The 12,216-nt window shown below is 33.3% G+C and overlaps 1 protein-coding gene across 1 annotated transcript in view; it reads right to left on the bottom strand.

The window, feature by feature from the left end:
* Positions 1 to 12,216, bottom strand: part of LOC102810291 (A-type potassium channel modulatory protein DPP6-like) — a 149,221-nt gene that overhangs the window by 51,215 nt on the left and 85,790 nt on the right. The window contains exons 3-5 of the mRNA XM_085496111.1: positions 10,714 to 10,828; positions 3,294 to 3,383; positions 2,988 to 3,082 (exon numbers count right to left, since the gene is read on the bottom strand). Of these exons, the coding sequence (XP_085352237.1) occupies positions 2,988 to 3,082; positions 3,294 to 3,383; positions 10,714 to 10,828 (300 nt within the window). The remainder of the gene's footprint in view (positions 1 to 2,987; positions 3,083 to 3,293; positions 3,384 to 10,713; positions 10,829 to 12,216) is intronic.

Raw genomic sequence — 12,216 nt, 5'->3', positions numbered from 1 at the left:
TCCCACAATTAGTCGAGTCAACCCATCCATATGTAAGAGAGGTATCCCACAATTAGCCCAGAAGCCATTCATATATACGAAAAGTATCCCATAATTAGTCCAGTCAACCCATCCATATGTAAGAGAGGTATCCCACAATTATTCCAGTCAACCCATCCATATATAAGAAAGATATCCCATAATTAGTCCAGTCAACCCATCCATATATAAGAAAGATATCCCATAATTAGTCCAGTTAACCAATGCATATATAAGAGAGGTATCCCACAATTAGTCCAGTCAACCCATCCATATGTAAGAGAGGTATCCCACAATTAGTCAAATCAACCCATTCATATATAAGAAAGGTATCCCATTATTAGTCCAGTTAACCCATCCATATGTAAGAGCGGTATCCTATAAATTAATCCAGTCAACCCATCCATATGTAAGAGAGGTATCCCACAATTAGTCAAATCAACCCATTCATATATAAGAGAGGTATCCCATTATTAGTCCAGTTAACCCATCCATATGTAAGAGCGGTATCCTATAAATTATTCCAGTCAACCCATCCATATGTTAGAGAGATATCCCACAATTAGCCAGTTGACCCATTCATATCTACTTGAGATATACCACAATTAGTCCAGTCAACACATTCATATCTACTTGAGGTATACCACAATTAGCCAGTCGACCCATTCATGTCTACTTGAGGTATCCCACAATTAGCCAGTCGACCCATTCATATCTACTTGAGGTATACCACAATTAGCCAGTCGACCCATTCATATCTACTTGAGGTATACCACAATTAGCCAGTCGACCCATTCATATCTACTTGAGGTATACCACAATTAGCCAGTCGACCCATTCATATCTACTTGAGGTATACCACAATTAGCCAGTCGACCCATTCATATCTACTTGAGGTATACCACAATTAGCCAGTCGACCCATTCATATCTACTTGAGGTATACCACAATTAGCCAGTCGACCCATTCATATCTACTTGAGGTATACCACAATTAGCCAGTCGACCTATTCATGTCTACTTGAGGTATACCACAATTAGCCAGTCGACCCATTCATGTCTACTTGAGGTATACCACAATTAGCCAGTCGACCTATTCATATCTACTTGAGGTATCCCACAATTAGTCCAGTCAACCCATTCATATCTACTTGAGGTATACCACAATTAGCCAGTCGACCCATTCATATCTACTTGAGGTATACCACAATTATTCCAGGCAATCCAACTATATATATGAGGATCAATGCTGTCCATATTTTCATTTTTAAAACTAATCACATCTAAAAGCCTTTGCTTTGAATAAGATTTTTGTGTATAAATGAGATTACATGACATATACAAATGTACAACAAAACCACCTCCACCCCACCCTGCCCTACCCTACCCTAAGTTAAAACAAAATTGCTGAAAATAGAGAATGTTATGATACCATCATCAAATCAATAAACCTTATGAAGACAAGCTGATGCACTTACAAATCTGATATTCCAAAAATTGTGCTAGTAATTTTCAAAAAATTGAAGGATTACAAATTATTAATTGGCAAATTGGCATTGTCAAAATTTGATAGATTTAATGAGCACCGGCCAGCCACCTACATGCTCTCTATCAACAGGGTCATCAAATACAGACCATAAAAGGTCTACCATGAGAGAACTGATAAATAAGCAAAACCTTTCACATCATTTATCACCATAGTAAATTATAGTTACAATGATTTTGATTGCAGTTTCTGAAAACCACATAATTATAAAAAAAAAAATCAAGGCCCATTCATTTTGAAAATTACGAAACACAAAACATATTTTTCAGAATCAAAATTTGTTCTCCATCTACAAATTTCCAATCAACACCTTTCAATTTGTGAATCACCCTGTTTATTGGAAGCGGTGTCCACCGTAATGAACATCAGCTGCACCAATTACAGTACATGCATGAATGGTGAAAATTAGGAGGCCAAATCCATGAGTTATTGATCAAATAAATAATGCAATTTTCCATTATATCTTGAAGGCCTATATTGCTCATCTAATGCATGTACATGCGTGGTTATAGAGATTGTTTGTATGATTGAAATGTAAACCTACTATCCATTCTGAGAGTATTGAATGTCACTCTCAGGAATTGTTGGAGAGTTTAAATGGCAAACAGTCATAGGTAAGTGAGACATATGGATTAAAACAAATCACATGTGATGTCTAGCTGATTTGTATCAATGATCATGCTCTGGTAAATCTTATTTTTACATTAAATGGATTTCACATGACGTAAAATGCATTGCTAAAAAATTAGTATAAAGCAGTGCAATCCAATATTTATGCTGACCTCTGTTCCATCCTGTATAAAATTGTACAGCACATACTAGTAACTATTTTGTCCATTACCTGCCCTAAATATTTCTCTTCTTTACATTATTTGTAGAATTGTTCACTTTTAGAGAAATAATTGTAAAAGTTAAATATTTTATGTTAAGTTTATTTTACCCCTAATTGGCCATATTTGATTGAATCAAAAACAAAAATTTACATGCATGACAATATGCATTGTTCATGGTCACAAAATGGCTTCAGACAAATGCATGGTAACACGAACAAATAATTTGATTTGATAGTTAGATGAGAAATTTGACATGTCAATCTGTGAATGATTTGAATGTCACTCCTCACTTTAGCATTTGACATGTCAATCTGTGAATGATTTGAATGTCACTCCTCACTTTAGCATTTGACATGTCAATCTGTGAATGATTTGAATGTCACTCCTCACTTTAGAATTTGACATGTCAATCTGTGAATGATTTGAATGTCACTCCTCACTTTAGCATTTTACATGACAAACTGAGAAATGTTTGAATGTCACTCCTCACTTAAGAATTTGACATGTCAAACTGAGAAATGTTTGAATGTCACTCTTCACTTTAGAAATTGACATGTTATTATGGGTATTTAGGTCTTAGAATCAACTTACCAGTGACCTATTAGTTAGCAATATGTCGGTAACATTCGTCCCACAGTTTAATTGCAATAGGTCTCCTTTTTCATCTCGGTACACAAAAAAGTCATCTGTTGAAAAGGGAATTACATGTTATCTTACAGTACATAATCTTCTCAAAACAATTGTGAATAATATTTGTTAAAATACAATGTATACAATAAATGTATATGTAGATATATACAAAGGCAGAACCATAGCAAATAGAGTAGACAATATGTGAAGATATATATATACACCAAGCTAGCACTATAAGAAACAGAATGTGACATGTTTACTTACCCACCCACTGTCCTTCCACTAATCTTGGCTTCAGCTCCGGGTCAAAAACATCTTCAAATGTAAACTTCTCCAATGATTGAAAGTCTAAAGCTGTGGAAGTAGAACCAAAAACCAGGAAAGAAAGAATACCACAGAAAGCAGACAGATGGAAGGGAAAACGAGGAAAAAGAGAAAACAAAAATCACAATGTTAGTAAATAAGTATAGCACTCTTCATGCTGGTAAATAGACATAACCCATGATGGAAAAAAAATTAAACACAGGTTTTGCAATCATCACAGGAAAGTGTTACAATTAGCAGCAGTCAAACAACATGTTATATTGTGATCACTTACTCCTCAATCTGCTATTAAGACCATCACCTTATGAGCCATAGATACAGTGAGGAAAAACAATATGTATACCCAGTATGTTTATTACATACAATTAATCAAACTTATTTAATTAAAGTTAAGATTAAAAATCTGCCATTTCTATTTTACGAAACTTGATAGTTGTGTAAGAATTATAATCTGGGGGTTTAATGATTACACATTCTTTGATTAACTTTGAAATGGCCTTGTCCATGCAGAAGCTATATAGGAGAGTTTGAAGAGGAACTGTTGCCTGTTGAAGAACGTGGTACAGTTGTGTCAGTATACAGGACATATACATGCATGCAGTTACCATAGAAACAATCAATATACACAACAATGACATGCACATTGGTCACATGACAAAAAATAATGAAGTAGCATATGATAAACTATCTTCTCTGAATTACCATGACAGATAGAATACCACAACAGAGAAGTATAGAAAAGTATGCCAAAACATGTTGAGTCAGCATACAGTTCCAGTAATCTTTGAATTGAAAAATTATTAAGATTTTGATTACATACAATAATAACATATGATAAGAGAGAGTTTAAGATGTATATTAAAACTCTACTTACTCACAAAGAAAAAAATATGGCAGCGTAAGAACGTGTGGTGAAAAATTGGAACATGAGAGATTTGGGGAAAAAAAATATTCAGGCATTAATTGAAATTACTCCATCTTTTGGAGTTAATTGGTGAAAAAAAATATTTTTAAGAATTATACTACGGAGATAAGATGTAAGAGAAGAAAGAGCTAGGATATTGAAGATAGGGAGGGGAATCCTGATCTATATTATGTTAATGCATTTGTTGTACACACAGATTAATTAATTAATATATTACAACTAACAAAAATAAAAAATGGATAAGCCAATAAAGAGAATTGTTATTCTGACGAAAACATGTGCATACAACCAATTTACAGTGTTTTCATTAAAATTTATATTGCATTATGGGTAAACCTCTGGGTGTATTTATTATCATTACTTAATATATTAAGCAATACAAACATTTAAGCATATGTAATATGTAGCTGAATGAGGCCTGACAATTTTGGAGTATATCATCTGAGCCTTTTAAAAAACACTCAACAAGATCAAATGAAACATGCATAAGCTGCTAGAGTATACTGATGTATATCACATGGTAATTAAGTAAAATCTCCACATTGATTGCACTGACGTCAAATCACACCATTGACTTCATGGATGTACAACACTGATTCCATAGATGTCAAATCATGGATATCAAATCACCACACTGATTTCATGGATGTAAAATCACCCACTGATTGCACTGACGTTAACTCACACTGATTTCATGGATTTCAAATCACCCCAATGGTTTCTTGGATATCTAATCTCCTTACTGATTTCATGTATGTCAAATCACCTGAATGATTTCATAGATATCAAATCACACTGATTTCATTGACATCAAATCACCACACTGTTTGCATTGATGTCAACTCACCACACTGATTTCATTGACATCAAATCACACTGATTTCATGGATGCCAATCACCACACTGATTTCACAGACATCAAATCACTACACTGATTTCACGGACATCAAATCACCACACTGATTTCATTGACATCAAATCACACTGATTTCATTGACATCAAATCACCACACAGATTTCATTGACATCAAATCACCACACTGATTTCATTGACATCAAATCACACTGATTTCATGGATGTCAAACCACAACACTGATTTAACGGACATCAAATCACCACAATGATTTTATAGATGTTAAATTTCCACCTTGATTTCATGAATGTCAAAAAAACACTGGTTTCATGGACGTCAAATCTCAACACTGATTTCATTGATGTCAAATCTCCACACTGATATCATGGATGTCAAATCTCCACACTGATATCATGGATGTCAAATCTCCACACTGATATCATGGATGTCAAATTTCCACACTGATATGTCATGGATGTCAAATCTTCACACTGATACCATGGATGTCAAATCTCCACACTGATATCATGGATGTCAAATCTTCACACTGATATCATGGATGTCAATCTCCACACTGATATCATGGAAGTCAAATCTTCACACTGATATCATGGATGTCAAATCTTCACACTGATATCATGGATGTCAAATCTTCACACTGATATCATGGATGTCAAATCACTACACTGATATCATGGATGTCAAATCACTACACTGATATCATGGATGTCAAATCACTACACTGATATCATGGATGTCAATCTCCACACTGATATCATGGATGTCAATCTCCACACTGATATCATGGATGTCAAATCTTCACACTGATATCATGGATGTCAAATCTTCACACTGATATCATGGATGTCAAATCTTCACACTGATATCATGGATGTCAAATCTTCACACTGATATCATGGATGTCAAATCTCCACACTGATATCATGGATGTCAAATCTTCACACTGATATCATGGATGTCAAATCACTACACTGATATCATGGATGTCAATCTCCACACTGATATCATGGATGTCAAATCTTCACACTGATATCATGGATGTCAAATCTTCACACTGATATCATGGATGTCAAATCTTCACACTGATATCATGGATGTCAAATCACTACACTGATATCATGGATGTCAAATCACTACACTGATATCATGGATGTCAATCTCCACACTGATATCATGGATGTCAATCTCCACACTGATATCATGGATGTCAAATCTTCACACTGATATCATGGATGTCAAATCTTCACACTGATATCATGGATGTCAAATCTTCACACTAATATCATGGATGTCAAATCTTCACACTGATATCATGGATGTCAAATCTCCACACTGATATCATGGATGTCAAATCTTCACACTGACCATTGTCATCTATAGTGTAACTGCAGTGCAAGCTCACTGCTCAATACCATAAGATATAACTAGTCAAAATAACAATTTTAAGAATTTCCCCTCCATGATGCTGGTAAGAAGATACACATTGTTTAAATACTGATTCACAGCCATTCCAAGTAATGAATATATTTGTTTTCCTACTTATATATCATTATTAGTATTTGTCGACAGGACTTGTCTACTCTCACGTCACACTTTGCATTGTGGGTACATGGCCTTAGCTTGATTGAGGATATTAAGATAAGAATGTTCAATTGTCAGGGTACAACTTGCCAAGGATAATGTCATTCATTGCTGATACTTTTAAAGATTAGAGTACTGCCATGTCTCTGTGATAGGAAATTAGGCTCATAACATCGACAGTTACTTATTTACAAATATATTGAAAATTATATGTCACAAATCTTACAGCTAATGAACTTCATGAACCTCATTAGGGATTTATATGTGTGTGTATTTCTCACTACAATGCATAAAACACTGTTTACAAATTACATTTATATGTGTGTGTATTTCTCACTACAATGCATAAAACACTGTTTACAAATTACATTTTTAAACTGCAAATTCATTTTTAGTGTTTGGCTCTCTTTTTAAATTTAAGGATACACCTTTGTGAGTTTTTCTAAAATTAGATTTGAAGGCAAAATATTCCTCAAATTTTACTTTATTGAATAGTTTATAAAATCTCTTAGTTCAAATATTTACTCTGACCACAAGAAAAAATGAAACGGCAATATTGCACAGTTTTACAAACATAATAGCTATACAAAGTGTTGCCACAGAAAACAATAGCTATATTGCTGTATCATTCACAAAACAGTAGAAAAGAGGGTGGTACAGGCCTCATCTCATTTTTTCTTGTGATTCCATGAAAAGATCACATGATCACATACGATAATTTAAATCAACTTGTTGGAAAATGAATTCATGTATAAATGCATGAATTAGTGTGTGTTAACAGAATTTTCTAAACAATGAATAAATACTGATCCTGTGAGAACATGTTTCAATTATTTTAAGTGAAAGTCATAAAATTAAAACAATTATAAACAAAAGAGTCAAATTCGAGGGCTGATTTGAAGAGAGTTATGAGATGTTTACAGTTCCAAAATTGAAGTCAATTAGGTAAACAGTTCTGTAGATTAATTCTTTTAAAGACATAATTAAAACAGAGACATAGACTAATTTGCATACCAATATCTAATTAACATATTTTCTCTATTAAATTTAAATAGATATTCAATCTATTATAATAAAAATATTACTATTCAGTAAAAACTGGTTGATAGTTATTCACATTGAAAATATCTCAAATATTTCTGTGCTTTCTTCATTGATTTATTAATTTTGTAAAATATTTGCTAAAATGCAAATTAGGTCATTTAGTCCAATTTTATAAGAGTTCCATGATTTTGTCCAAACATCCAGTGAGACCCTATTCACATCTTTAAAGTAGAAATGACAAATAGAAGATGTTTGCCAGTAATATATTGACAAAGCTGTAACAATTAGAAACAACAGACTGGAATCACTGCACTTTTAATCATTTAGAGAATTGATGCATTATCCATAGTAAGGAGAGAAGATATTGCCATTAAAGGACATCTCTAAGTGGTAAGAGGAGAGCTGGAATTGTCATACATTGGTCAGCCCACATCCTTCTTTACCCCGTCCTTTCTGTGAATATGCCAGGCCTGCACCACCCTCCATTCTGTGAATAGGCTAGGCCTGCACAACCCCCCATTCTGTGAATTGGGCTAGGCCTGTACAACCCTCCATTATGTGAATGGGCTAGGCCTGTACCACCCTCCATTCTGTGAATGGGCTAGGCCTGTACAACCCTCCATTATGTGAATGGGGCTAGGCCTGTACCACCCTCCATTCTGTGAATGGGGCTAGGCCTGTACAACCCTCCATTATGTGAATGGGCTAGGCCTGTACGACTCTCCATTCTGTGAATGGGGCTAGGCCTGTACAACCCTCCATTCTGTGAATGAGGCTATGCTTGTATTATCTTCATTCTGTGAAAAGTTTACACAAGATCTTATGACGCTATTGTAAGTGGTTCACAATTAAAGTTTTGATTTATAAATATTAAAGTGTATAAATAATTTAAAATGTACATGCACTAGTGAATCCCACATAATGTACACCGATGTACTGACAAAACTCGGAGCATTTGTAGTTTTAGACAGTATATGTAAGTATTGTAATCAGCAATATAATCTTGCCGTTAGCCATTTCATTTACGAGAATGGAGATCAACTCTTCTATCAAGATATAGGAAGCGAATCTTTATTATAGGCATTATGTGCTTGGGGCTGTATCTTATACATTACTGAGCTATTTCAGCATTACAACTATCTTTGCTAGATTGTCAATGAACACTAAGCAGGGTAACATGATACACTTGAAATAGACCACTTAACTCAAAGGCTTCTGTGTAATATTTAATGTTAGACTAAGACATACTTTCTCAGTATATCTACTTCCTACCTGTATGGTAATTTTTTTCATAAATATAGAAGAAATATACACTGGGTTAATTTTATCAGATTTTACTGGCTTGCAAAGGGAACAAAAAGCTGTTAAATTATTCACTGAGTTTTTAATTTAGCATGTCTGGCTATCATTGAAATAAGCAAAAATAAAAACCAGCTACACTGTTAGTTTAAAAAGCAATAATGTTATTATTACATAAGAGTTTATTACTGAAAAAATAATGGATTTTGATACGAAATTTGGTGCATCTATGTTTATTAAACATGACTGTATTAACTACAACACTTTAGTGAGTAATTTGATTTTACTGTTAATAAAATTAGATAATCATATCAAGGCTATCCCTAATTTAAAGAAATAAATTACATTTGTCCAACAGGTGCAAATACTAAATAAGCAATAGTAATAATAGCTTTAAGCTTAATTACAAAAAATATTTTTTTTTAATTGAAAATGATGTTAAAAGGGACGATATAAAAGAGAAACAGAACAGATCTACATAGGTGAAATTATGAGACAAAAAACAACAAACAAACACACACACAACCAAAAGTTAAGACATCCCAGGATGCATTGTGTTAATAGTTTGATTACATATTAGAATAATTAAACTTGTGTGACACTGTGTTATAATTTGGGGCAGTGCATTCTGGGAATACTTTGTAGATGGAGACAGTACGCTAGACAGTGAAAACAAAAAGATGGACATGCTATATAGAGAGAACAAAAAAAATACAATTACATATATCCACCTGATTACTGCTGGAATAAGTAATGAAACCTTAAAAATGACTTAATTAAGGCAAAAACAGTCATTTTATAGTTTTCATGAGCAGATTTACAAAATGAAATTCAGATAATAATAATTACCCAGCCTGAATCAGAGTAATAAGACAATTATTGAACTTCATTTGAGACAGATTTTCATTTAAGGATGTTTAGACCAAATTATTACATGTCGTCATCGTTATACTTCCATTGTTATGGGTTCCTTCATTAGCATATAGAATATGATACGAGTTTTCCAAAATGTCTTGGGAAAATAGCAAAATGTGCTTGTTCTCCATTCCAATGGTTGCAAGTATTTCTGCATTGTTAAAAACGATGCTGGACGATTTGTTATAGATAGTAATTCTAGTATTGTTCTGAGATTGAACTTAGTTCAAAATGTCAGATATCATTCGTAAAAGGTCATTTTAAAAGATCACTGTATTTGCTCTGTTACATGTAGAGGTAAAAGTGCCATACATAAATTACAGAGATTTGTCTATATCCAAAATAAATCATATTGTAATGATACAGTATACAATGTGTTGGTTATTGTATACATCTATTAGAGAAAACACAGCATTTATATAGTCTTATAGTATCAATAGTACATGGATACATACATTATGCAGCTAAAGTCATTTAATACTATAATTAATACTATAAGACTTTTTTCAAACATCAATTTTTACGAAATTAGTCTAAATACAGTCTCAGAATTGCCAATATGATGATATGCAATGTATGCTCAGATACAAGATTTGACCCAAAGACCAACACAGTAAATTTAGGCTACTATTATGGGATATATAATGCTGATTCACATGTTTAATCTGACAAAGTACTAGGTCAGTATATATTTATTACTTTAAGAGTAAGTGAACGTTACCTGGAGCAGATAGTTTTACAGCAACTGCAACACATGAACAGATGATAACTATAACTAGTAAAGCTATAATGATTCCTCGCCAGTTACGTTGAGATGGGTTGCTGCCAACAAGTTCCTGTCAATAAATTAAATAAGCACAAGTAAGTAAAATAGTACAATATCGACGATAGAAACATTGTCTTATATACTCTCCCATTAATCTACAATACAAGCATTTTCTCGTATATTCTTCAAACAATCTGCAATACATGCACTAGTCAGAGATTTCCTTAATATTTGGATCAGAAGGCCCAACCATGACACTAGGCAGCTAAACTTTAATCTATCACACACTTTATTCAGAAAGAGGTTAATGAGACATTATTAATGGACAAAAGTAGATGATTAATTAATTAGCCTGTAGCCACCTTTTAAGGAAACCCTGAAAAGCACATCTACTGGGTACATGTAACTGGAAGCACACCTCAAATTGTGTTTTATTATCGGTAATAGAAAATATGGGACTATAATTTACAGTTGACAAATATTCTAGTGTGAATATTGTGTTATAGGTATTACCAACTGTTCTCAACTGATAAAGAGCTATTGACAGAAACAAAAAGCTATTTTGAATAGCTACTTAGGACAACAATTTTTCTGACAGAAAAAGAGTTATAGCCACAATGCATCAATAAATGGTAAAAAAACAGCAAGCAGTCTCTCAGGTCATAAGGAATGAAGAAAAAACAATATTGAGTACAAGTATCAATTTAGACAAAGGTAATTGCATGGGTGCTGGGCTATTTATCACAGCAGACAACATGTATAACACAAAGAATGAAATGCTGTATACTGAACTCTGCTGCTATAGATCAAAATAAATTCCTTCATCAAAACAACAAAATTGGTATTAATGGTACTTGTATATTAGAAAAATACAGATTTATAAATGTTTAAATACAGAAAGTAATTGAAATTCTCAGATGAAATGTTCCTACTTCAATAAAACTCCAGTAAGATCAATTTTTAGCTAAAAAACAATAAATATACTGTTTCAATTTATCATGCTCGTAAATGAGAGCACAGTAACTATGACCATATGAAACGTCAGCCAATGAAATGAAAATATATCGTTTTTACAGAAAAAAAAATTTAAAATGCTATTTAATAAGGAATGATAAAAAAAGTCTGACTGTAGTACTGCATAGTGCTATTATGTATGACGACACAGGTAGACCTACAATTAACCCACACCCAACACCATAACCCTCATCCATTACAAAAAGCCAACAGGATTTCAAATCTGAAATAGGCTTAGAATGTCATTAGAGAAGATTTTAGAGAACCGATATATGCGCTAAATTATACAGCAGTTCAGAGGAAGCATAAAATGATGAAGTAGCACAGACATAATGGAGAAAATAATTATAGGCACACAAAGAAGTGAAAGCAATCAAGCAAACGATGGAGGAAATTTCCTTTTTTTAAAGAGACCAGCAAAGATATGAGAATATAACCCACTTG

This window comes from Saccoglossus kowalevskii, chromosome 22, assembly GCF_978046115.1.
Source record: "Saccoglossus kowalevskii chromosome 22, keSacKowa6.1, whole genome shotgun sequence".
Classification (NCBI taxonomy): domain Eukaryota; kingdom Metazoa; phylum Hemichordata; class Enteropneusta; family Harrimaniidae; genus Saccoglossus; species Saccoglossus kowalevskii.
Note: the sequence above shows the minus strand (reverse complement) of the source record. Positions and strands in the feature narration are given on the sequence as shown.